Below are 27,380 nucleotides of genomic sequence, written 5' to 3'. Positions count from 1 at the left end.
CCTTATAACTCGTATGAATAGTAAAGAATCTAAATATGACTTTCGTCAAAAAATCTTTCACAAAATGAATCTCCAACATATTCATATGTTTATTGTTTAAAAAAAAAGACATATCGATAAAAGGTTATAAAACATGGAAGTTTTCTTCGAAAAATCGCATAAATTCATGTTTTAGATAACTGACAGAGTACGAGTTATATTTAATACAAAGTTATAAAATATACCATGTTTTACAAGATGTCTCTTGGTTTTTATCAACAAAAAACATCTAAATATATTTGGAAAATTGTTGTAAAGGTTTATGTTATTTTTTCACAACAAGTTTTTGTATTATGATTATCGATAGGATAAACTTAAATCATTGAAATTGTATTGTATCTCAAAATATATTCATATAATCTCATTTATTCATTTTTTAGAAAAGTAATCACACGTCTTGAAATCATATCTGGATCTCTAAGATTCATACAAGTTATAAGGTTGAAGATATATTATCCTAAATTTGCATTTTTCAACACAATAATTCTTAAACTCAATAAGTAGTATGGACGATTATGAAACTATTAAGCAAATTCAGGAATTACTGTATTAAAAAATGTAAGTTCGAGAATAAATAGATACATCTACAAATTCAGAAATTAATATTACACCAAATTACAAGTTAAAGAATTTTCAGATATTTTTTCCTAATTTATATATACACATATAATATAGAATAACGAGGTAATACTTTTATAGTTTTGTAATTTATTTTGAAAAAAAAATCATTAGTTTTGGATGCTAAAATACAGTTCAAATAAAGTTTAGAATTAAAATCTCGTGTCCAATACAATCGAGAAATTAAAGTAAAAGGAAAATAATCCAGGTACTAAATCAGAATTTCCCTGAATATCGACTTATTATGTAAGAACGTCGTACCCATGCCTTAACAGGAATCTAGTAATATTCGTTTCTTAACGATTTTATTTAAGATTAATATATATGTTTTTTTCCCTGATTCAATATATTTATTTTTGTTTATTTATTGATTATATTATATTTTACTATATAAAAAAAGCATAAATCGTCGGCAGTATTGACCGTGGAGCTTTTGCCTGGACCCTTCGTTCAAATTATTCTATTACTTTCTCGTACTATTTCTCTGAGTTTTTATTATTTATTTGAGGAATTATTTAAATGATATAATAAACAGTAAAGCCGCCGGGACAATGGATGAAATTATATTCCATAAAAACTTTATCATTTGTTTAGAATAAATAATGTTTTCTCAAAATAAATTTAAATTATTGGGTATAGACCCTAAGCGAACCTTTGAAGATGATCTAAACATGAGTTTTTATGTAACAAATATTCGTTTCTAAATTTATTTTAATTTCAAGTTTTCATTAACCAAACTAATTGATCGAGTATGAAAAGACAATAATTTTAATTTGTGAATGAAATTGATAATAGTATATGAGTTGGCATATATTTAGGATTGTTAATCATTGGTTTTGGCCGGTATAAATTTTATATTCCAGTTGTTTTCCAATATGTTATCTAAGAATAATAAAATCTTCCATACATATATATATATGTATATGTTGTTGGATGGGTCCATGCCCCTACTTAATCAATTTATTATTTTTATTTCATTGCAAAATTGATAAAAAAAATTAAATTAATATTATTTCTTCATTTTTTATTCTTTTTCGCATACACATATAAATCTTTTAAAAATAGAAATTTTTTTAATGGAATTAAAAGTATATAAATATTATAATTTTATTTTAAGAAATTATTTTTTTTGTCCATTTGCTTTCTATATTTCGATTACATTCATAAATTTGTTATTGTATATATTTATTTAATTTTTTGTTTAATTCGACAAAAAAATCAAAAGATAAATTTTTTCGAAAGAAATTTTATATTGATATCTGAAATTAACGGTAAAATTCCAACCGACAATGTATCAAATTTTCATATTAGTCTTTCAATATCTTAGCAAATCGATTTGGATGTACTTTACATCATTTTGATATGATAAAAATATATTAGATCATCTCAACCAGAACGATAAAATAAGAGATATATATTTGATTAGAGGATCTTATCACATGGTCATGATTTTCTAAAAAATATAGAAAATAAATTGATATGATTTAATCAAGTCTTGTTTAACCAATAAGGTGATTGGTTAGAATACAAGATAAATGATTGATTTGTATATTATTATAGATTTGTAGATTCAAAAATTTAATGCTCGATTTGACCAGATGAATTCAGAATTAATCATTTGTATGGCAAGATTGAATCATGTTAACTCATTTTATGAATTTAACGTATCAATTTTGGTAAAATTGATTGGATTTTATCTAGATATATTCAATGAATCTTATTAAAAAAATATATTTTAGATAATTACAAATAAAATTGTTATAAATAGATTTTAAAAAATTAAAAAATCATAAAATTTAGTTGTAGAATATAAATATTTTTGGATCATATATTTTTCTAAGTTTTTATGTATTTTATATGTATTCTAATTATTCCCCTTAATAATTTCTCTCGGTCTGCCATTCTAGAAGAAAACTTCTAGCTGCTTCGGCAAAACAAAGTTTAGATAATTAGAAATATATAATTTTAAAATTTATATTCATTCCAATAAACCACTTGTGCAAATTGTTTATACTATCAATCAAAATAATGCACACACTTTTGACGCATTCACATGAAAAATCATAAAAGATGGCTAAGAAAGTGGCCAAATGAGACCACCGGCCAAGGGTATTTATGTCATTTACTAACCCCACTTTCCGCCTATATATTCCTCCACGCCTTCAATGGACAAACCACGAAAACGTAACTCAAAGCAAACATTCTCATAAACTCTCACACATTTTGCGGTGAAGAACTCTTTGAAAATCTTCGAAAATGGCGGAGAAGAGCAAGATTCTGGTGATCGGAGGGACAGGGTATTTCGGTAAATTCATGGTCCAGGGAAGTGCGAAATCGGGGCACCCCACGTTTGCGCTGCTGAGAGAGTCCACTGTGTCGAATCCCGACAAGGCCAAACTCGTCCAAGGTTTCAAGGATCTCGGCGTCAACATACTCTACGTGAGTCTCTCTCTCTCTCCTCCGATTTGATTTGTCTAAGGATTTGAGATTAAATCCATGATTAATTTGAGCTGTTTGACTGATGGTTGATTTGGTGCAGGGAGACATCAATGATCACGAGAGCTTAGTGAAAGCGATAAAGCAAGTGGATGTGGTGATATCGACAGTTGGAAACTCACAAATCTTAGACCAAACTAAGATCATTGCAGCAATCAAGGAAGCTGGAAATGTTAAGGTCAGCTTCTCCATTCATACATGAATCCTGATTATCAACAAGAGTAAAACTAAGTTGGTTTTGTTCATTGTCACTGCAGAGATTCTTACCTTCAGAGTTTGGGAACGATGTTGATCGTTCACGGTCCATCGGCCCCGCGAGAGAGGAGTTCAATCACAAAGCTCAGATCCGTCGGGCCGTGGAGGCCGCGGGAGTACCATACACGTACGTGAACAGCAACTGCTTCGCCGGTTATTTCACGCCTTCGCTATTCCAATGCCACCTCGGGATTTGGAGCCCTCCGAGGGACAAAGTCGGCATCTATGCTGATGGAAACGTTAAAGGTCCGATTTGTCAGATACATTTTCACGTCTCTAGGGTTAATTAGGGTTTGGATATTGATTGAGTCGCCATCCTTTTCCTGCAGCCATTATGAACAAGGAGGAAGACGTGGCCGCATACACCATGAAAACGGTCGATGACCCGACTACTCTGAACAAGATTCTCTACGTCAACCCTCCGAAGAACATTCTCTCCACGAACGAAATCGTCGCCTTGTGGGAGAAAAAGATTGGGAAAACTCTCGAAAAGACTTACATTTCCGAGGAAGAACTCCTCAAGAGCATTGAAGGCAAGTTCATCATATATACTGCAATATATACACACACTCAAGTATATATATACACACACACATTAATTACACATATTAATCTTGTGTATTACTTGCTGCGACTGCAGAGTCCCCGGCTCCCCTCAATTACTTCTTCGCCTTGAACCATGCGTTGTTCATCAAGGGAGATCTCACTTGGTTCACCATCGACCCTTCGATCGGATTGGAGGCTTCGGAGCTTTATCCAGACGTCAAGTACACAAGCGTCGACGAGGATCTTGACCAGTTTGTTTGAGTGAACCCTTTCGCATATTGATGATTTGTGTTTGGATTAAGATTGCTTCATCTGCATATGGGAGATTTGTCCGAGAGAGACGGCGATGAATTTCTTTTCTTGTATTGTATTGTATCGTTTTTTCTTGTTTCATTATATATAATAAAGTTTTATGTTTCGTCTATGCTTTAATTGTTTAATTATATGTATAATATATATATAATTTTGGATCATTGACCCAAAATAAATTGGACCAAACCCAAAATTTGTTTATGATCCAATTTCTAGAAACTTTTATAAAAAATATCTAGACAGTTACATATAGAAAATCTACATAATTATAATAAAAATCTTGTATACAATGCAAAAGGGGATATAAATTCAAATTTCTCTACTGTGCCTCGGGAATCAGAATGCGAGAACTCAGCAAAGGCATAAAGAGCTTCTGTCTCGATCAGAAAGTTTAGCGTGGGCAAATGGGTCATTTGTGGTTAACGGAAGTTAGTTAAATGAGCTCAGGGGCAAACTCGTAAAATTCGGGTTTCTGGGTTGTTGTAAAACAGAGGCAACCTCGTGTTCATCTTTGTATCTTCACGATTCAATTTCTTCGCCATTGTAGCTCAGATCGAATTTGTAATTCTCTCTCTCAAAAGCTTGTAGTGGGTTCATCGGATACGATCTGGTCGAGACGTACCATACTCTACAACGGAGACGGGAACTTGTTAAATCTTGAGTAGAATCATTCTTTCTCATTTTTATTTTCTGGTTCGATCTATATCGGAGTTTAATCGGAATCTGGTTTTGCAGCATATCAATTATATTACCGATATGAAATGTCATAGATTTGAGGCAAAGGTGCGAAACATTCCCGAATTTAAGGTGGAGACATACCTTTCTCCATAAAGATCGAGCATAGAATAATGGAATGATCTAAAATAATATCTCCCATGACATTATTCTCAAACCACATCCCTAATTTTATGTTTTGTTATTGCCTAGAATATTGGCTATTCATTATAGTTGACTACATATGGCTATATATTCATGTATTATTATTAATTAGAATACAGGATAAATATTTCTCTTATATAGTATCAGAGCTTCGGTTTTTATTATAATTTTTTTTTTCTAATCAACAATGTTGGTTGAATCCGAAAGCGTATTCATCACCATCAACCCTAGTTGACGTGCTACTTTTATATTTTTTTTTACGACGTTCGTTTATCGACGTCAACCCTACCCGTTGTGAGATCTTTAAATATGGATTTTATCCCATTTCGATTAGAAAACTCCGATATTCGATCTGCGTATTTGCATCACTGTTTTTTCTCCAATGGCTTCACTGCTAAACTATCACGCAGTATGCGTCGCACTTTTTGCGCCTTTACTTTCTTTTTTTTTTCTCTGGCCTTGTCGCCGCAATTTTTTGCGCTGCCGACCATTGTCGTGCAACCCAACTCGCGCATACGTACCGCACATTCGTGTCACATCAGTCTCTGAGATTACCGTTTCATTCGAGAATTGGTGCAAAATGGCCGACTTCGGGTGACTCATATGACATCTCAAGATCAACTTGTAGATGCACTCACCAAATCTCTTCTGCGCGAACTTCAATCTTCGTCAGATAAGATTGGTCTCGCTTAGAATATTGGCTATTCATTACTTAATCGTTGATTACATATGCCTATATATTCATGTATTATTATTAATGAGAATACAAGAAAAACATTTCTCTTGTAAGCGAGACCGAACGAGGGTTACACCGCAGAGACATGGGCGTTTCTAGGATCGCGAGTTAAACGAATCGGGATTTTATTGAAAACAGGTCGGATACAAATGTTCGTTCTGTCCAAAAGACTTAGCGAATGCCGCACGGACCAAACAACAATCTGATCAAAATGAAACTTTAACATATTATGGTCCCAATAGAACCTTGGTGCAATTTATTTTGGATCAATGATCCAAAATTATGTATATAATTAAAAAAGTAAAGCGTAGACGAAACATAAAACTTTATTAATGTAATGAAACAAGAAAAAGCAATACAATACAAGAAGAGAAATTCATCACGGTCTCTCTCGGACAAATCTTCAATATGCATATAAAGCAATCTTCATCCAAACACGCAGCACGCAAAAGGGTTCACTCAAACAAACTGGTCAAGATCCTCGTCGACGCTTGTGTACTTGACATCTGGATAAAGCTCCGAAGCCTCCAATCCGATTGAAGGGTCGATGGTGAACCAAGTGAGATCGCCCTTGATGAACAACGCATGGTTCAGGGCGAAGAAATAATTGAGGGGAGCCGGGGACTCTGCAGATGCAGCAAGTAATACACGAGATTAATATGTGTAATTAATTAATGTGTGTGTGTATATATACACACACTTGAGCATATATATATTGTAGTATGATGAGCTTGCCTTCAATGCTCTTGAGGAGTTCTTCCTCGGAAATGTAAGTCTTTTCGAGAGTTTTCCCAATCTTTTTCTCCCACAAGGCGACGATTTCGTTCGTGGAGAGAATGTTCTTCGGAGGGTTGACGTAGAGAATCTTGTTCAGAGTAGTCGGGTCATCGACCGTTTTCATGGTGTATGCGGCCACGTCTTCCTCCTTGTTCATAATGGCTGCAGGAAAAGGATCGCAACCCAATCAATATCCAAATCCTAAATAGCCCTAGAGACGTGAAAATGTATCTGACAAATCGTACCTTTAACGTTTCCGTCAGCATAGATGCCGACTTTGTCCCTAGGAGGGCTCCAAATCCCGAGGTGGCATTGGAACAGGGAAGGCGTGAAATAACCGGCGAAGCAGTTGCTGTTCACGTACGTGTATGGTACTCCCGCGGCCTCCACGGCCCGACGGATCTGAGTTTTGTGATTAAACTCCTCTCTCGCGGGGCCGATGGACCGTGAACGATCAACATCGTTCCCAAACTCCGAAGGTAAGAATCTCTGCAGTGAGATGAACAAAACCAACTTAGTTTTATTTTATCGGGTTTTACGATCTTGTTGATAATCGAGATTCATGAATGAATGGAGAAGCTGACCTTAACATTTCCAGCTTCCTTGATTGCTGCAATGATCTTAGTTTGGTCTAAGATCTGCGAGTTCCCAACTGTCGATATCACCACATCCACTTGCATTATCGCTTTCACCAAGCTCTCGTGATCGTTTATGTCTCCCTGCACCAAATCAACCGTCAGTCAACCGCTCAAATCATGGATTTAATCTCAAATCTTTAGAAAAATTAAAATCTGAAGAGAAAGAGAGGCTCACGTAGAGTATGTTGACGCCGAGATCCTTGAAACCCTGGACCAGTTTGGCCTTGTCGGGATTCGACACGGTGGACTCTCTAAGCAGCGCAAACGTCGGGTGCCCCGATTTCGCACTTCCTTGGACCATGAATTTACCGAAATACCCTGTTCCTCCGATCACCAGAATCTTGCTCTTCTCCGCCATTTTCAAGATTTTCAAAGAGTTCTTCACCGCAAAATGTGTGAGAGTTTATGAGAATGTTGCTTTGAGTTACGTTTTCGTGGTTTGTCCGGTGGAGGCGAGGAGGAATTTATAGGCCGAAGGTGGGGTTAGTAAATGACATAAATACCCTTGGCCGGGTCGTCTCATTTGGCTGCTGCCTTAGCGCCATCTTTTATGATTTTCATGTGAATGCGTCTATCGTGTTTGCATTATTATTTTTATTGATAATATAACCAATTGGCACAAGTTGTTTATTGGAACGAATATAAATTTAAATTAGAAATAATAGAAAACTGTGTATTTCTAATTATCGAAACATTATTTAATAGTTTGCCAAATATAAGTTTTCTTCTACCGGTTCTAAAATCGTATATCGATAGTCTAATGCTTTCTCTCTCTCTCTCTATATATATATATATAATATTTATAAAAAGGTTCACTTATGGAAGATTCTATTATTCTTAGAAGACATATTGCAAATCATCTGGAATATAAAATTTATACCATTACCAATTATTAACAATCCTTAATATATACCAACTCGTATATTATTATCAATTTCATTCACAAATTAAAATTATTGTCTTTTCATACTCGATCAATAAGTTTGGTTAATAAAAAAATGAAATTAAAATTAAATTTAGAAACGAATATTTTTGAAACATATAAAAATAAAAATTTATGTACTTCTAAAATTATTATTAACCCGCGTAATTTAGTGTTGATTCGTGACTAATTTGTATATAATTTGTGCCAGTTTCTATATTTTCTACATAAAAACTCATGTTTAGATCATCCCCAAAGTTCACTTAGGGTCTCCCCAGCAATTTAAATTTATTTTGAGAAATCATTAATGATTCTAAACAAATGATTAATTAACTTTACTGTTTAATATATTATTAAATAATTCCTCAAATAAATTAAAAAAAATACAGAGAAAATAAATAGGATGATCTGAACGAAGGATCTGGGCAAAAGCTCCACAGTCAATACTGCCGACGATTCGTGCGTATGACCATTACTGTCTTCTCCTAATAATCCTGGTTTCTGTTCCCATTTGGGTTTGTTCGTCTATCGCCTCTGCAACAGGGTACGCTGCTGCTTCTTCTTCAATCGGACAATTCAGCGTATTTGCTGCCATACATGAATCCCATGACAAAAGGCAAGACCCAAAATAGATTAGGAAAGTGTCGCTGCCAGCAAAGTTCGGGATGGATTGGTCAAATAGAACCAACTCTCCAATGATTCTCTGTCAGCCATCGGACCGGATTGCGATAGAGGAAGAAGGATGCTTCCCATCACTATGTCCATTTGACGCTTGATTTCCGGGATATCGTGAGACCGCCCCGTAAAGATCCGTTAGTTTCGTTCCTTCCATATTTGGTAGATGATCACTTGGATGATAAGCTTTGCTATCAAGAGCACCCATTCATGTCTACCGTCGAGCGTTGTGGGAGGGGATGGCCAACAACAACGGGCGAAGTGCTGAAGGATGTCAGACGCAAATTTCCCGACAACGATGCCAAAAACTTGATGTTGTAAATCTAGGTATAGAATTATGATCAAATAATAATATTCCTATACTCAACAAGCTCCGCAAGAGTACAGATCGTATATAGTAACTAGGATCGAACACACAAACAAATAAACAAATGAATCAAATTCTATAATCCACAACTCGATCTAGAGAAAGATTGTTAGAATGATGAGAATGTATCAAAACAAATAACAAAAATCAATTGTAAAATATGAATGACGAACATTGTAGGTTTCGGGATTACTTACATAAGGGTATTTCCAAAGATATAGATCTCTATATTTTATAAATTCAATTCGAGAAATTCAAGCTCTAAGATAGAATATAACTCTCTCAAGTCTAATTTCACTATCTAGTCATTATCTTATTAATCTCTCGATTCAACAGTCTAAATCCTAGATGCATGAACAAACAGTATCATAATTCTTAGGCAAATATCCATCTCTCGATGCAAAACTTATTCTATTTATTGAGTTATTTCCAGATTATAATATCATATGTCTATGCGAATTAAAATCATAAGTTCATTCAATCAAGTGACCAATAAGATTAAACGTATTAAGAACAACTCAATAAACTGAATAGAATAAATAAATTCCCTAATTGCAAATCCCTAACCTATAGTTATGGAACTACTCGCTAAATATCGAGACGTCAGAGTTCATATCAATAATACAAAACATCGTAAAATAGAAGAAGCGAAGAATGCTTAGTTGATTTTCCGACTTCGTAGTCTCCGTCTTCTACTCCGATCTCTTATATCTTGATAATTTTCCCCTTTTCTTATGCTCTTGTGTGTATTTTATGTCTAAAATCTGAATAATTTCGTCCTTGGAGGCTGTCTCTTTATTTCTTTTCGTCTTGCGTGAAATCGAAAGGTTTCAAAATCTGGACATCGAACTGATCGTTTCAGCCAAGGCCGAACCGATCGTTTCCACTCTTTGAGCAATTTTCCAATTCTGCGAGGCTGAATCGATCGTTTCAAAGGATATATAGACGAAACATAAAACTTTATTAATATAATGAAAAAGGGAAAAACAGTACGATACAATACAAGAAAAGAAATTCATCACAGTCTCTCTCGGACAAATCTTCAATATCCAAACACGCAGCATGCAAAAGGGTTCACTCAAACAAACTGGTCAAGGTCCTCGTCGACGCTTGTGTACTTGACGTCTGGATAAAGCTCTGAAGCCTCCACTCCGACCGAAGGGTCGATGGTGAACCAAGTGAGATCGCCCTTGATGAACAACGCATGGTTCAAGGCGAAGAAGTAATTGAGGGGAGCCGGGGACTCTGCAGTTGCACCAAGTAATACACAAGATTAATATGTGTAATTAATGTGTGTGTGTATAGATATACACACACTTGAGTGTGTATATATATTGTAGTATATATGATGAACTTGCCTTCAATGCTCTTGAGGAGTTCTTCCTCGGAAATGTAAGTCTTTTCGAGAGTTTTCCCAATCTTTTTCTCCCACAAGGCGACGATTTCGTTGGTGGAGAGAATGTTCTTCGGAGGGTTGACGTAGAGAATCTTGTTCAGAGTTGTCGGGTCATCGACCGTTTTCATGGTGTATGCGGCCACGTCTTCCTCCTTGTTCATAATGGCTGCAGGAAAAGGATGGCGACTCAATCAATATCCAAACCCTAATTAACCCTAGAGACGTGAAAATGTATCTGACAAATCGTACCTTTAACGTTTCCATCGGCATAGATGCCGACTTTGTCCCTCGGAGGGCTCCAAATTCCGAGGTGGCATTGGAACAGCGAAGGCGTGAAATAACCGGCGAAGCAGTTGCTGTTCACGTACGTGTATGGTACTCCCGCGGCCTCCACAGCCCGACGGATCTGAGCTTTGTGATTGAACTCCTCTCTCGCGGGGCCGATCGACCGTGAACGATCAACGTCGTTCCCAAACTCTGAAGGTAAGAATCTCTGCAGTGACAATGAACAAAACCAACTTAGTTTTACTCTTGTTGATAATCAGGATTCATGTATGAATGGAGAAGCTGACCTTAACATTTCCAGCTTCCTTGATTGCTGCAATGATCTTAGTTTGGTCTAAGATTTGTGAGTTTCCAACTGTCGATATCACCACATCCACTTGCTTTATCGCTTTCACTAAGCTCTCGTGATCATTGATGTCTCCCTGCACCAAATCAACCATCAGTCAAACAGCTCAAATTAATCATGGATTTAATCTCAAATCCTTAGACAAATCAAATCGGAGGAGAGAGAGAGAGACTCACGTAGAGTATGTTGACGCCGAGATCCTTGAAACCTTGGACGAGTTTGGCCTTGTCGGGATTCGACACAGTGGACTCTCTCAGCAGCGCAAACGTGGGGTGCCCCGATTTCGCACTTCCCTGGACCATGAATTTACCGAAATACCCTGTCCCTCCGATCACCAGAATCTTGCTCTTCTCCGCCATTTTCGAAGATTTTCAAAGAGTTATTCACCGCGAAATGTGTTATGAGAATGTTGCTTTGAGTTGTGTTTTCGTGGTTTGTCCATTGAAGGCGAGGAGGAATTTATAGGCCGAAAGTGGGGTTAGTAAATGACATAAATACCCTTGCCTTGGTCGTCTCATTTGGCTGCTGCTTAGGCCATCTTTTATGATTTTCACGTGAACGCGTCAGAAGTGTTTGCATTATTTTGATTGATAATATAAACAATTTGCACAAGTGGTTTATTTGGAACGAGTATAAATTTAAATTAGAAATCATATAAAACTGTATATCTTTAATTATCGAAACTTAAATATTATTTAATGCTTTCTCTCTCCTCTCTATATATATTTGTATATAATATTAATAAAAGTGTTCACTTATGGAAGATTTTATTATTCTTAGAAAACATATTGGAAAACATCTGGAATATAAAATTTATACCGGCGAAAACCAATTATTAACAATCCTAAGTATATACCAACTCATATATTATTATCAATTTCATTCACAAATTAAAATTATTGTCTTTTCATACTCGATCAATAAGTTTGGCTAATAAAAAAATTGAAATTGAAATTAAATTTAGAAACGAATATTTTTGAAACGTATAAAAATAAAAATTTATGTACTTTTAAAATTATTATTAACTCGCGTAATTTAGTGTTGATTCATGACCAATTTGTATATAATATGTGCCAGTTTCTATATTTTCTACATAAAAACTCATGTCTAGATCGTCCCCAAAGTTCACTTCGAGTCTCCCCAACAATTTAAATTTATTTTGAGCAATCATTAATGATTCTAAACAAATGATAACGTTTTTGTGGAATATAATTTTATCCATTGTTTTAGTAACTTTAGTGTTTAATATATTATTAAATAATTTCTCAAATAAATTTAAAAAAAAATCAGAGAAAATAGTACGAGAAAATGAATAGAATGATCTGAACGAAAGATCTGGGCAAAAGCTCCACGGTCAATACTGCCGACGGTCAAATCTGAAGTGTCGACTTAAAGGTCGGTGATTGGCTTCAGTTCGAACTTTCACCCCAAATATATCAACCCTTGGATCAAAGCGTACATTATTTGGTATCAACTTCGACATTTTCAGTATTGTTTTCTTTGCAAATCTTCTCAACATGTCCGAGCTTGTTACATTTTTTTACATCTTATATCGGGTCTCCTCCAACATTTAGAATGTGGATGACTTTTCTTACCATAATGCTTGCACGATTCAATGAGTTGCTCACCAAATTTTTCATTTCCTTCAAAATTTATTTTTGTTTTTGCTATTAGAGAACCTTCCACTGAATCCTCCTTTCTTAGGCTCATCATCTCTCATAAGTCTCATTTGTTTTTGCACTTGAAGGGCACTAAGAACCTCTCACAGCTTGATTTTCGACATATCTTTAGTATTTTGCAAAGATGTCATCGTTGCTTCAAAGTTTTCTAGTACAAAAACAAGAATTTTCTACACAAATCTTATCATAGTTACCTTCAATGCTAAGAATTCTTACATTATTGATTATATCGGCAAGACGATTGATATAGTCTTTCAAAGACTCGTTTCCCTTCATTTGTTGTTACCGTTCGAACTCTCGCAACAAATTTAGGACTTTCATTCCTTTGATTTTTTTCGACCCCTTTGTATTCCTTTTTCAGAAAATCCCACATCTCTTTAGTAGACTCCAGCCCCATAATCTTGGTGAAGATCGACACTGAAACTGTCGAGAAGATGCAAGACATGACCTTTGTTTTACTCGTCACTCTCTCCTTGTACAACTTTGTCTTACTCATTGTAGGATTAGCACCCAACAGAACAATTTTATAGTCCCCTTCTACGGCTTCCCACATATATGAACCCTTCAAAAAAACTTTCATCTTCACAACTCAAACTTGGTAACTCGATCACCATTGGATCATGGAGAGTTCATATAGGGAAGAGCTCTCACCAACATTTGGATCCATTTTGAACTCAGTTTTTTTGGAGAGAGAAAAACACACACAAATCTCTTGAAATCAACAGCTCTGATACCACTATTATGTCTTGTGAATTCTTATCTAACACCTCACCCTTTGCTTTAAAAACACAGGAATCTGACAAAAAATTTTGTACGGAAACAAAAAACACACAAGCAACACACTACAACTTTTTTTCTGCAAACATACACTTCATTCCATAAACAACATATGTGTCCAGACATGTATTTACATAGAAAAAACTAAAAAATTGCTAAATGGAAGTTACATAAAAGTATAAAAGCACACAAACTACATTACTGTCAAAAACAAATTGAAAAATACAAACTGCGATATCAACCCACTTCATTTTCTTAAATCAATCCTTGAACCAATATCTTCTATATCAGACTTGAACCAACAGAACCAACAATTACTACATATTATATTTGGTTTAGGTTTACAATGATAACTTGGGATATTTATGAGGGATACAATTTTGGTACGAATTTTTATTACATACGGGTTGTCTTTGGAGATTGTAAGGTATTGATCCTGTGTGGCTTGTCGAGCTACTTGTCAGTTGGTTGTGGCTTGTCGAGCTACTTGTTGGTTGGTTTTGCCCATTTAATTGACCTGCATGAGTCGAATGACTTGGGGAAACTCCGATTTTTGAGCTCCCTCCTCCTCCATTTCCGCTTTCCAACCTCTTTCTTCCTTCTCCTGAACCACACAACGGAACATTGTTTTATGTATAGATGGGCTTCTCTGAACGTTTTTCTAGTTTTCTTTATTATTATGAGTATCACTCTTATTATTAGTATTGATATCATTGTGTGGAAGTTTAGTACGTCTCCCACGGTTAATATTAGTCCCACCAAGAAGGGTTAAATGAACGAAACTAGCTAATTTCATGGTATTTGATTCATCTCGCAGGTTGTATTTCTGAATATCGAATATTGTTGGTTTTCTATGACTCAAAGAACTCATGAAGGAAGAAGTGATTATGGGAGAAATTGCAAAGGCATCGGTTATGGAAGACATTGCAAAGGAAACCGTTATGAAAGAAGTTTGTATACAGTTGTGGGCTTACAGTTCTATATAGGAAAAGGGTTAGATGTCATAGAAATTATTGCAGCAATGTTGTTTATTATAATCCTACTCATAAGGGAAGTTAATATTTATGTTTGTTTTAACGTATATGTTGCAAATATTGCAATGTGTATGTGTCTTTGTTGTGTTAGAGATTTATTTGAGAAAGTTATCATAGTATCAGGGTGTTTTTTGTGATCTTTTTGGGATCTGTGGCTGTGAAAAAAGTTCAAGGCGGATGAATTCTATGCTCTTGAACGCATGAGGACTTCGTCATAAATGTGAAGAGGTTGAAGGCTCATGCAAGGAGGCCGAAAAAGGGATAATTGATTTCCGATAAATTGTTGTAAATAAGTCGTTTAGATTGTGCCTTAATCACGTAACCTCGATAAATTTGCAAATTCGAGAAGAGACAGATGTGCACTCGATAAATGCATTGGAGAGCTCGAGATGGAGTAGCTTTGCATTCAAGAAAGAAGTTGTGACGATTGTTGAAGCGAGATGTTGTGTCGAAGTTTGAAGATTTTATTCAAAGTGTTAAACTAAATGCATAAGAATAAAATGTAGAAGAAGCATCAGAAAAAACAAAGATAGAAGCAACATGTGAGAGTCGGTTTTTGTCTATATGCATGTTATGGAAATTATAAGGGTGAAAGTTTTTTAAGCAATTTTAAAAGGAAGTTTTCTACGGTTTTTTTTTATCTTTTTGGGATCTGTGGTTATGAAGAAAGTTCGAGGCAGATCAATTTTATGCTCTTGAATGCATGAAGAGTTCGTCATGAACGTGAAAAGGTCAAAGGCTCATATAAGGAGGAAAAAAAGGGAGAATTTGATTCCTGACATATTCCTGTAAGTCGTTTAGGTTGTACCTTGTTCAAGTAAACCCAAAAGGTTACAGACTCGAGAAGGGTAGATATGTACTCGAGAAACACATTGGAGAACTTGAGATAGGCCAACCTTGTACTTGAGAAAGAAGTTGCGAAGATTGTTGAAACGAGATTTTGTGTTGAAGTTTGAAGATTGAAGTTTGTGATATGTGAGAGACTTTGAATTAAGGAGTTTGTTGGCTATTTTTATTTAGAAGAATGAAATGTTGAAGAAGAACCGGAAAAAATGAAGATAAAAGCTACAATGAAAGAGTAGTTTATTGTGTATGTGCAGTTATGAGATGTTGTAAGAGTGGAAGATTTTAAAGTGGTTTTAAAAGGAAGTTTCTTAAAGATTTTGTTATTGTTCTATAAAAAAGCAACATTTACGGCTGTAAAATAACTATTGTAGAATTTATTTTTGTAATCATTTCCGGAGAAATATCCAAATAGTTTTGTGAGTGAGTACATGTATTGTAAGTTTGTGTATATATGTTGATTTTGTCTGAGTTTTTAATTGGTAAAAGTTGTCATGGTATCAGAACATTGTTAATTGATCAAGTGGAGCTGAAGAGGAGACATGTTTTTTTTTTTATGATAACGGAGGACTCCTAGCTGCTACCCTTCGGGCGCGCTGACTAGGTAAACCTCCGGTCCGGGAGCAGCCTTTGTATATGGATCATATAAACCCAGAAATTACCTCCCTCCCCACCAGCCAGGAATCGAACACTCAACTTCAAGTTGGAGTTACCTCCTACCCCAAACTTGACCACTCGCCCACGATCTGGAGGAAAACACGTTCTCAAGATTGGAGCTGCAGTTTATTTGACAGTTATTTATGTAGTTGTGTTGTAGTTTATTTGCTTTTACGTAACTTCTGATTTTCAGTTTTTTCTGCTTTAGTATGTGTATAAAGACTCTTATATATGTAATTTCCAGTTTAAGGTGAATGAAGTCATGGTTTTCAAAAACAATTCTTGAGCATTCATTTTCAGTTTGAGAAGTGCAGAATTCGATTTCTACATCTGTATTCTTGAACTCGAAATAGAGCAAAAGCTGAAGTGTGTGTATTCTTTTCGAGTTTTAGAATTGTGTGTGAGTTTCGTTCTTGTGAATTATAAGCATTTTGTAATCTTTTTAGGATATGTGGGTGTGAAGAAAGTTCGAGGCAAATCAATTTTATGCTTGCGAATGCAGGAGGAGTTCGTTATGAACATGATGAAGAGATTAAAGGCTTATGAAAGGAGGCCGAAAAAGGGGAAATTTGATTCCCAACAGATTGTTGTAAGTCGTTTGGGTTGTGTCTTGAGCATGTAAACCCGGTAAGTCGTGGACTCGAGAAGGAGCAAATATGCACTCGAAAAACGGATTGGAGATCTCGAGATGAGACAATTTTAAACTCGTGAAAAGGATTTTTTGGTGAAGTTTATGAGTTTTTTAGGGATGTTAATTTGGTTGGGTTAAAGGGATTTTATACCCAAACCCAACCCAATAATATAACCATGAATTAACCAATTGGATTAGTTTATTTAAATGGATTGGATAGATTAAGCCCATTTGGATTATATATTAAGGAAAAATCCAAAAAAAAAAACACCGAACTTTTCAATTTTGATTAAAGAAACACCAAACTTTATTTTTTGTCAAATAAATATTAAATTTTTTAAACGAATCTAAAAAAACACTGAACTTTTTAAGTAATCCAAAAAATACATGAACTTTTCTCCGATTACCAAAAAAAGACTGAACTTTTTTAGTAATCCACAAAAATACATGAACTTTTTTTTATTGTAAAAAAACTAAGAAAAATAATCTGATGTGTTTGTATCTCATTGTGCCACATCAGTCATTTTGTTTATTTTGACAATCGTTGGAGAGTTAAGTGTTTATTTGTCAAACTTAAAAAAAGTTTAATGTTTATTTGATAAAATAAAAAGTTCAATATTTTTTGTCAAAATTTGAAAGTTCAGTATTTTTTTGGGATTTTTCCTATATTAAATAGGTATACATACCCAAATAACTTAAATCTCATTTGTTTTTTCCTTTCCTCCTTGAGTGTGATTGGATCATGCCCTCTTTTCACATCACATATTCATATATTAAAAATATGTATCTATAGTTTTAGTAAATATTAATGTAATAGTAATAATAAATGTATTATATGAGCGAAAGAGGATCTGATCGAGTGAAAAAGGTGAACATGATCCTAAAACACCTTCATTTTCACAAATATTAACGGTTATAATAAGGAAAAATAACATATAAATATCTAAATTTTTATGAAAATTCCACATAAATACCTGAACTATAAAAATTCTATATAAATATCTGAATTTTTAAAAATCCTATAGAAATACCTAGATTTAAAAAAAATCCAAATAAATACAAATTTCAGGTATTTTTCAAATAAAAATAGATGATGTCATTAACAGATTTTGGGTTTATTTGAGAGTTTTTCAAAAGTCTAGATATTTATGTAGGATTTTAAAAAAGTTCAGGTATTTATATAAAAATTTTATAATTCAGGTATTTATCTGGAATTTTTATAAAAGTTTAGGTTTATATGCGATTTACCCTTATAATAAATATTTTATAAATAATATCAATTTATTAAGTTTCACAAGTATTGTACTATTAATTAGGGGTGGGCACGGATCGGATATCCGGGATTTTTGAGATATCCGTATCCGTATCCGATCCGCACAAATATTCGATTTTGTTATCCGTATCCGATCCGTAATTTTCGGATATTTGCAATTTCGGATATTCGTAAAAATCACGGATATTTGCGGATATCCGTATCCGACCTAAAATATTATAAAATTTTAAATTTAAATTAAATAATAAATTCAAATGTAAATAAAATATATAATCTATTTAAGATAAATGATATTCACAAATTTAAAATTCATAATTTAAACATTCCAAATCAACTCAAATACAAATACAATTATAATTTATCACATATAAATATATTCAAAATTCAAAATTCAAAACATTAAACATAATAAATCTTAATATTCAAAAGATTAAAATTATAAACCTCAATATATATAAAATTTTTTTTGAATCACCCTTAAAAACGTGTAAATATTAAGTATTTTAAATCTCCATATGAAATTATTCTTATATTTAATAATATTATTACAAAATACGGATCGGATCGGATATGTCGGATAATTCAATTTTAATATCCGTATCCGATCCGTATCCGACAAATATCTCTAAAGAAATATCCGTATCCGATCCGTAAACTCCGGATATCCGAATTTTCGGTTCGGATACGAATCGAATAACGGATCGGTTCGGATTTTTCGGATATTTTGCCCACCCCTACTATTAATATCAATTATAAACATATTCTATTCATTATTAATAGTAATAATAAATATTTTATGAATCCATCGAGTGGAAAGAGGTAAATGTATTATATTCATCATAAATATTAATATTAATAATAAAAAAATTATAAATAATATCAATTTATTAAGTTTCATAAATCGTAATCATGTACTATTATCATTATTCATCTTTTTCCTTTGTTGGTGGTCCATACCCTTTTGATTCCCTAACTACCTCTCTAGCAATACGCTTAATACTAGACGACATATCTAACCACATTTCATTTGTTTCTTTATCTTCTCTCCATACATTCAATTTTAGCATCTCCTTCTCGAATATCTCACATTTTTTACCTTTTAAATCCCACCACCTAATTCTTGGTGTATCTCTTTTTCTTGGGTGAGATGTCTTTCTCTTGATTTTCACATCAAACACTAGCAACCTATATTGACTAGTCAGAGCTTCACCCGGGTTAACTTTGCAATCCTTATGGAGGGTACGATTCGACTTTCTTGTAAGAAGAAAGTCGTTTTGGCTACGATTTTGTCCACTTTTAAAGGTCACTAAATGTGATTCTCTCTTCTGAAAGTGGGTATTCGCCAATATGAGATCATACGTCATGGCAAAATCTAAGATACTCTTTCCTTCTTCGTTCCTACTCCCATAGCGAAACCCTCCATGTACTATTTCATATCTTTGTCGATCCTTTCCGACATGTCCATTTAAATCTCCACCAATAAAAATAGACTCTTCGGGTGATACACTTTGCATAAGTTTATCCATGTCCTCCCAAAACTTCTCCTTACATTCGCTATCTAATCCTATTTGCGAGGCATAAGCGCTAATCACATTGATAGCTTCTCCTTCTACAACTAATTTCACTAGTATGATCCTATTGCCTACTCGTTTTACTGTAACCACCGACTCCTTCAAAGACCTATCTAAGATAATGTCCACCCCATTTCTATTTCGTTCTTGACCCGAATACCATAATCTAAAACCCATATTACCAATCTCCTTACTTTTCTCTCCTACCCACTTTGTCTCCTGGATGCAAGCAATGTTCACTCTCCTTCTACTCATTGTGTCCACAAGTTCCATCAACTTTCCCGTAAGCGATCCGATATTCCAAGTACCTACCCTAAATTTTCGTTCCACCGAGACTTTCTTACCTTCCTTCCTATAAGTCTACCTATTACTTCCCCTACTTTGACTTTTAGTAATATCGACACTCTGGACTAACTTCTTTACCCACATTTGTCCACGATGTGGGAACCCTTACCTATTTAGCACCACATCCGGGCGCTAATATGACGTGTCGCATTCGGGGACGCCTTACACCCTTGCCTATTTTTCACTACACCCGGGCTCCGATTCAGCGCATCGTAAGTAGAGGACGCTCCAACGTTCATATGATTTGGATTCATTGCATATGAGATATGACATAGTTTTGAGTTTGCTGGTTACCACCTACCGCAAAACCCTCCTCCTTTATCCGGGTTTGGGATCGGCAAGACACGAGATAACCCATGTCCAGGCAGAGTTAAAGGTAATGCAAATAGTGAGGCAAAATTTGCATAATTAAAACGGTGACGCAATGATATCGATTTAGTGACGTAAAGAGTGATGTAGAGTAAAGACACTATAATGTCACTAAATGGTGACAAAATAGTGATGTAATATCGTCACTTATGCTTGGCGATACAACTGCATCACTATTTCCTATAATGATGAAATTGCGTCACTAGTGATAATAGTAGTGACTAAATCGCATCACATATTTCCTGTATATGCCCATTCTTCAACAAAAGTCTTGCATGAAAAAAAAAACGTTTTCGATTAATAACTATATATATTATTCAAGAAGATAGATGTACAAACGAATTGATTCTTCTACGGGTAATGTGTCTCCGCGTTACGAAGAGAGATTGACTAATTTTATGGAGTTTGCAACAAATCAACATATATTCGTTTAGATAGGAAAGTTTTATTGTCGGTGTCGAAGATGTAAGAACGAGAAAGAAAAAGTTCCAAAAATGCTCGTGAGAAAACATATTTTGTCTCTAACTATTACATTTAGATTTATCCTAGAAGTGAATGGGATGAGGTCACTGAAACGGGCCATGGCTGACGTTTGGTGGGTAAAGGGCAGAGATGAGTGTTTTCCAAGGCATTGTGATCACACTAAAATCACCTCCTAATAACCACGGGAGCACAGATAGAACCTTTCCGTAAGATGTATTTACAGTAACATAGTGATATTATTTCGTTCATAACTTTTTATACCTTTAGTCGAAATTGTACGTCCGTACTATCATTTCATAGATACCGAAATTATCTTTCTAATGGTACATTGCTCACATGATTTGATTGTATATTCTCATAGTTATTGAGGTCGAGAATTTGTATGAAATTGGACAAATCCGATAAGAGATATGTAAAATAACATGACAACCATATATATATGCCTATAAAGAATCTGATTCGTTTCAAGATCATCGGCCGACAACGTAGAGGCATGCATGTGCATGCTAAGATATGGAAACTTCGGGACGAATCTAATCCGCGTGATTCATGACCGTCGAGGGTGTAAACCCTACGCAAGCATGAATTGTCATTGGTCCGACATCGTATTACAATAGTAAGAAGCCGTAAATATAGATATAAAAATATTAGTTATTATTGCAATTATTAGTGGGTTCATTAGAAGACGGCCAAATATAATTTTTTTGGCTTTCGCCCCGTAAATTCCGCATCTTTTTCTAATCAAATATGTTGTCCCTTTATTAAGATTCGTATCTCGTTTGTCAAACTATTAGTGGATTCATTTTCTTTGTGAAATTCTTTTCCTTTTTATACACAAAGTAATTTCACCAATTCTTTGACTCAATTATATCTTCCAATTAAGAAGTCTCGGATGAATACCCCTACCAACGTTTTAATTTGAATCGAATGTTTTATATGTTATTTTACCATTATGCCACCCCAACATAGATAATACCATCTATTGTTGAATGATCAATTAACATATGACATTAAATAACAGATTCCTAATTTTTACGATCGTTTATATAAAAATGTGCATTTTTATTACTAGGATCATACCAAAAAATACGTCGAATATTAAAGTTTCCAATTTGAACTGATCACATGAGAACTTGAATCATGTAGCCTAAAAGTAAAAACCCTTTAGAAAATATTGCAAACTCCAAATAAAAACTCGAAAATAAACTGAAACCAAAATAAGAACTTCACAGAATTCGGATTTATTGCGGAATAGCTTTTATCAATCAGAAAAACCCGAATCTAGAATCACACATGTATGTAACAGGGAATTCTACAAGCTAATCAGGCTCGAATGTTTTTTTTTCTTCTTATAATCAGGATGGTTTCCCGGGTTTTCGGTCCGACTACATCCACCCTAGGTCAGGGATCAACCTTTGTATATGGACTCTTTTGATCCAGAAATTACATCACTCTCCACCAGTGAAATCGAATCCAGGACCTTAAGGATGACTTTATCACTTCTCAACCATTGGACCACCAACTGTTGGGTTCAGACTCGAATGTTAGCTTTCCTGAAATTTGTAGGTCCACTGAATTTTGGGGAAATAATTGTAATTATAATTTGCGTTACCTATTAAAAGAAAAATCCGATTCTAGGTTTTAACAAATGTTTTAAGGAATAATGATTGTGGTTGAGCTTTATCGCCGCCCACGAGGTGCGGCTTAGTGATAAATGGATTTCATATATGCGTGTGTAGGATGCATTATGCAAAATGATTAAATAAATAATTTGTTAAAATATATTAATGCTATTGTATATGGCCAGGGAGATGAGGACAATTTGATTCTATAAAATTGTCAAACAAATATCTAAATCATAAAATTCTCAAATAAATAAATATCTCTGAACTTTTTAAAAATTCTATATAAATACTTAAATTTTTAAAAATTTATCTATTGTTCAATATTCCTTGATGTCTAAATCATCAATTATCAACGAGTTTTATTATAAATTTAATATCGTTAATAGATTTTGATTTAGTTTTAAAAGTTTAGATATTTATGTGAAAGTTTTAAAAAAGTTAGATATTTATTTGAGAATTTTATAGTTTAGGTATTTATTTAAGAATTCTGTAAAAATTAAGATATTTATATGCGATTTTCTTTTATAAAAATATTTTATTTTTAAAGTTTCTCATACAATATTAAACATGTGTTGCATAAATTTATGTAATATGGCCATTAAATTAAATAAATACTAATGACTTTCCACACTCAAACAAGTATATTAAGAGTTAGTTGATTAAAAATATCATATCAATATAAAAATTTATAAAACATTCAAATAAAACATGAATTATAAAAATTCTAAAAAATATATAAATTCTTTTTAACTTTTAAGTCAAAACATATTTTAAACAATTTTTAAAAACCACCATATAATATCATGATTATATGGTGATTTTTAAGAGTCATTTAAAAATTTATAAAATTTAATTTGATTATTGAAAATATTCAAGAGTTTAAACCTTTTTTATATTTATCTATAAATTTTAAAATTAGTATTTTTATTTAAAAAAATTTATATCATACCCGATTCTCCTTAAAAAAGTTTGTATTTTAGGAGTGTAGTTAAGTTTTGGTTTGATTTTGATTCCGTTATATCTGAGTTCAATTATTTTGAATAATTATTTTGAATTATAAGAATGATAAATATTCGGTTTTTATATTAATTTTGGATTTATTGGATTCCAATTTAATTTTTTTATTAAAAAAAAATTTATAAAAAAATTGTCTGACTTTTTCGATTAACTTTTTTTTATTCAATTTCATTCGGTTACGATTTTTTGACCATTCGGTAAATAATTAGCCACCCCTGAGCGTAGGGCTAAATCCGTAAAAACGTACTTTCTGCACGCTGGAGCGTAGAGAGCCGCAAGGTTCTCCATCTTCCTCTGCATATAAAGCGAGACGAAACAGAGAGCCTCTCGAGAAGAGAACAGGCAAGGCCTTGGATACGCAATTACATACACTCCCTCTCACACAGACAGGGAGATTCAGAGAGAGAGAGAGAATGGGAGCTGAGGCCTTGCCCAATGACCTCGAAGCTCCTCTTGTACTCGGACTCCAACCTGCGGGTCTAATGGATTACGTGGCTCCCGTCGATTGGTCATTGCTCGATCGACTTCCCGGAGACCGCGGTGGTTCAATTCCCGTAGGTTTTCTTGTCTCAATTTCTTTAATTTTCGCGCGAATCGGGTTCTCTCCGCGTAAATTGTCGTTTTCTCATCTGGGTTCTTCTGGGTTGTGGCTGAATTGGACGGATACGTCCGAATTTCGATGCGTCATCTAAATGATTGGATCTTTAATCGTTCTCTTTTTCTTCCATATGCATCTGGGATTTGGGCTTTGGATGATGGAATTCGAATATTTCATAGCTGTTGGAGTCCTGTACTCGGTGATGCTAAAAGGGTGGATTTTGGCGCTTTGGTTGCTTCCTTGTTTTCTGACAATAGTTGCTTTGGTCACTATTGGATTATTGACTATGTTATACATCTTGAAGCACTTTTATTACGTTCTTATATGTGATTGCCGAGGTTTTGCAGAGAGGAGGGTTCCTAAGACTCAGATCCGAGAATAAATCCCCGTATAAATGGAAGTATGAGTTATAAGGAGATAATTTTCACCATGCATTTCTCTGCATTTTGGACCCTTCACCTAGCTCATAGAGTAAAAGACATTTAATTGTTTTTCGTGTCCTTGAAGTAAGTAGCTGAACTGAAGTGATTGATGGTTTATGACATAGTGAAAAACTATGAAATGGCATTGAGTTTTGATATCATATGCCGGAGTTTTAGGTCCAAAAGGATGAGTTGGAGCATATACTGAAAGAGGTGAAGACCCATATCCTTGAATCTCCTGGCCTTCCTCCTCCTCTCAAAACAATGGCAGGAGGCAGTGTGGCCAACACAATTCGTGGCCTAAGTGTCGGTTTTGGTGTATCCACGGGGATAATCGGAGCTTTTGGAGACGATGACGAGGGTCAATCATTTTTAAGCAACATGGGTTTCAGTGGGGTGAATATCTCGAGATTGAGAAAGAAGAAGGGATCCACGGCTCAGGTAATGAAATTTCTTCTCGGGGTATTATTACATGGGAAAAGATTAATCTTTTGAATGCTTTGATTCCATTCCACTTATATGGCGGTGTTTTCTGTAGTGTGTTTGCTTGGTTGATGCCTCTGGCAACCGTACAATGCGGCCCTGCCTATCAAGTGCCGTGAAGATTCAGGTGCCTATCTGTTTGATGTGTTGCCTTGAATGACTTATGTATAGTTTACAAAAATCAAGGCTTAATATCCTTCCGGCATTATCCTTCAGGCAGATGAGCTAACCAAAGAAGATTTTGTAGGCTCTAAGGTTAAGTTTGTTACCTTTCTCCCTCGACTTTATTTGCAAGCAGAACATTATTGTCAGTCTTCTGGGTATTGGTGCAGATGAATATTGGTAATGTTGCTATGTTGCAGTGGTTGGTGTTAAGATATGCAATTCTTAATTTGGAAGTTATTCAATCTGCTATTCAGATTGCCAAGCAACAGGGTCTTTCTGTATCGTTGGATTTAGCGAGTTTCGAGGTATACCCTTTCGAACAACCTTTGCACTTCCTTCTGCTCAGACATCACTTACAGCTTCTTTAGTGACATTTGAGCTATGCTTCTATGTTCTATGTTCTGTTGTATAAAGAGAACCTTTCTCTTTGAATCTGCAAATTTTCTAACCAAATTTTGCTGGTGGGATGAGGAATCTGATTTTTAATTGTTTGAAATTCAATTAGATGGTACGGAATTATAGATCAGAACTACTGCAGTTGCTGGAGTCTGGTAACATAGACCTCTGTTTTGCGAATGAGGACGAAGCAACCGAGCTGCTAAGGTACGTGATGTTTCTGCTTTTCTCCCGCAATCTTCATAGTACATTTTTACGAGTCTGCTTTCTTATTCATCTATAACCCTTTATCAAGGTCAAAAATATTAACTTCATAATTGCGGGTATTAGGGGCGGTCAAGATGTCGATCCAGAAGCTGCCCTCGCGTTTATGGGCAGACATTGCAGATGGGCTGTCGTAACCTTAGCATCGAAGGGATGCATTGCAAAACATGGAAAAGAGGTTGGTTTAGAATAGACACTGTCATTTTACAACTAGCTTCATCTTTCACGGAGTTTCACCTCTATTTTCCCACGCTAGTGATGGTCAGTTCGGGTTTAGTTTGGTTATATTTGAGCTCAGTTATTTCGGTTTTCGAAAAATTGCAACCATTTGGTTTTTATATTGAATTCGATTTGGTTCGATTTTGTTTGAATTTAGTTCTATTGATAAAAATCCTCACTTAAAAAACAATCAGGTTTCTTGGTTATTTTTTATGTAGTTTGGTTTAGGTTCACTTAAAAAAATAACAATTTGGTTTTCATATTGGATTCAGTTTGGTACGGTTACGTGTGATTCGATTTGGATCGGTTCAGTTAACGGTTATTAACCAAATTGGTCACACTTAGGTAAGCGATGGATAATTAAGATTATCCGTGAAACTTATGCCATAAAAACTTATGTGATGGTTGGATTAGAGGGTCTCTTTACTGCTAACATTAATTGAGGATACTACCACCAAACAAAAAAGATGTCTGAATCATTCTTCTTGCCCCAAAAAAAAACGTTTGTTGCACTTTTCAGGTGGTAAGAGTGCCGGCAATAGGAGAGACGAAAGCCATCGACGCAACGGGAGCAGGTGACCTATTCGCGAGCGGGTTTCTATACGGATTGATAAAAGGTTTGTCCCTTGAAGAATGCTGCAAGGTTGGATCTTGCAGCGGCGGGTCTGTAATACGTGCTCTCGGGGGAGAGGTAACCCCGGAAAACTGGCAATGGATGTACAAGCAGTTGCAGATGAAGGACCTCCCTTTTCCCGAGATCCGAAATTGATCAATGTGAACTTTGTTCGTTCCGATTTATCGGGAATTTCGAGGATGGTTTCGGGGTTGGCTCCCGGTTCCACAGAATCTGCAGTGTGGTTTCCTTCTTTATGGCTACTTGCTTTCTATTTTGTATACCTCTCACAAGTCACGTCTGTAGGAACCTTGATAACTTTAAATGATGTGCAATGAACACAGAATTTTTTCTGACAGTGTTTCTGTTTCTACTCCATTCGTTGATGTAGATCTCTTCCTTTTCTTCTTCCCTTTGACTACAACTTCTTGGTCACTTTGGATTTCGATTATCTTGACAATGTAGCGAATTCGAATTCAGATCTGTTATATTAATTTTAGGGGTTCAGTAATTTCTCTTTTAAAAAAACTCGAAACCATTTAGTTTTGATATTAAATTTGATTCGAATCACGAATTTGTTTTTTAATAAAATTATTATTTCTTTTTAAAAAATATTTTTTTATTATTGT

General features: G+C 34.6%; 4 protein-coding genes across 4 annotated transcripts; 2 read left to right on the top strand and 2 right to left on the bottom strand.

The window, feature by feature from the left end:
* Positions 1-2,839: 2,839 nt before the first annotated feature.
* LOC104811384 (isoflavone reductase homolog P3-like) lies at positions 2,840-4,378 on the top strand. Its single transcript, XM_010538050.1, has 5 exons — positions 2,840-3,096; positions 3,197-3,331; positions 3,411-3,654; positions 3,738-3,941; positions 4,049-4,378. Exons 1-5 carry the CDS (start codon positions 2,914-2,916, stop codon positions 4,213-4,215), a joined length of 933 nt encoding a protein of 310 aa, XP_010536352.1. The 5' UTR covers positions 2,840-2,913; the 3' UTR covers positions 4,216-4,378.
* A 1,811-nt stretch (positions 4,379-6,189) lies between these two features.
* Positions 6,190-7,715, bottom strand: LOC104811382 (isoflavone reductase homolog P3-like). Its single transcript, XM_010538047.1, has 5 exons — positions 7,472-7,715; positions 7,243-7,377; positions 6,904-7,147; positions 6,617-6,820; positions 6,190-6,507 (listed from the first exon to the last, which is right to left on the bottom strand). Exons 1-5 carry the CDS (start codon positions 7,652-7,654, stop codon positions 6,341-6,343), a joined length of 933 nt encoding a protein of 310 aa, XP_010536349.1. The 5' UTR covers positions 7,655-7,715; the 3' UTR covers positions 6,190-6,340.
* A 2,485-nt stretch (positions 7,716-10,200) lies between these two features.
* LOC104811381 (isoflavone reductase homolog P3-like) lies at positions 10,201-11,712 on the bottom strand. The gene is made up of 5 exons (XM_010538046.1): positions 11,464-11,712; positions 11,229-11,363; positions 10,906-11,149; positions 10,619-10,822; positions 10,201-10,505 (listed from the first exon to the last, which is right to left on the bottom strand). Exons 1-5 carry the CDS (start codon positions 11,644-11,646, stop codon positions 10,339-10,341), a joined length of 933 nt encoding a protein of 310 aa, XP_010536348.1. The 5' UTR covers positions 11,647-11,712; the 3' UTR covers positions 10,201-10,338.
* A 12,168-nt stretch (positions 11,713-23,880) lies between these two features.
* Positions 23,881-27,124, top strand: LOC104811379 (uncharacterized sugar kinase slr0537). Its single transcript, XM_010538045.2, has 8 exons — positions 23,881-24,145; positions 24,789-25,052; positions 25,150-25,221; positions 25,311-25,349; positions 25,457-25,564; positions 25,765-25,862; positions 25,986-26,097; positions 26,659-27,124. The coding sequence occupies exons 1-8, from the start codon at positions 24,005-24,007 to the stop codon at positions 26,905-26,907; spliced, it is 1,083 nt and encodes a 360-aa protein (XP_010536347.1). The 5' UTR covers positions 23,881-24,004; the 3' UTR covers positions 26,908-27,124.
* The last annotated feature ends 256 nt before the right edge of the window (positions 27,125-27,380 follow it).

The sequence above is a fragment of the Tarenaya hassleriana genome, unplaced genomic scaffold, assembly GCF_000463585.1.
Source record: "Tarenaya hassleriana unplaced genomic scaffold, ASM46358v1 Cleome2, whole genome shotgun sequence".
Lineage (NCBI taxonomy): Eukaryota > Viridiplantae > Streptophyta > Magnoliopsida > Brassicales > Cleomaceae > Tarenaya > Tarenaya hassleriana.
The sequence above is the reverse complement of the archived record's forward strand: the minus strand, read 5'-3'. Positions and strand labels throughout refer to the sequence as shown.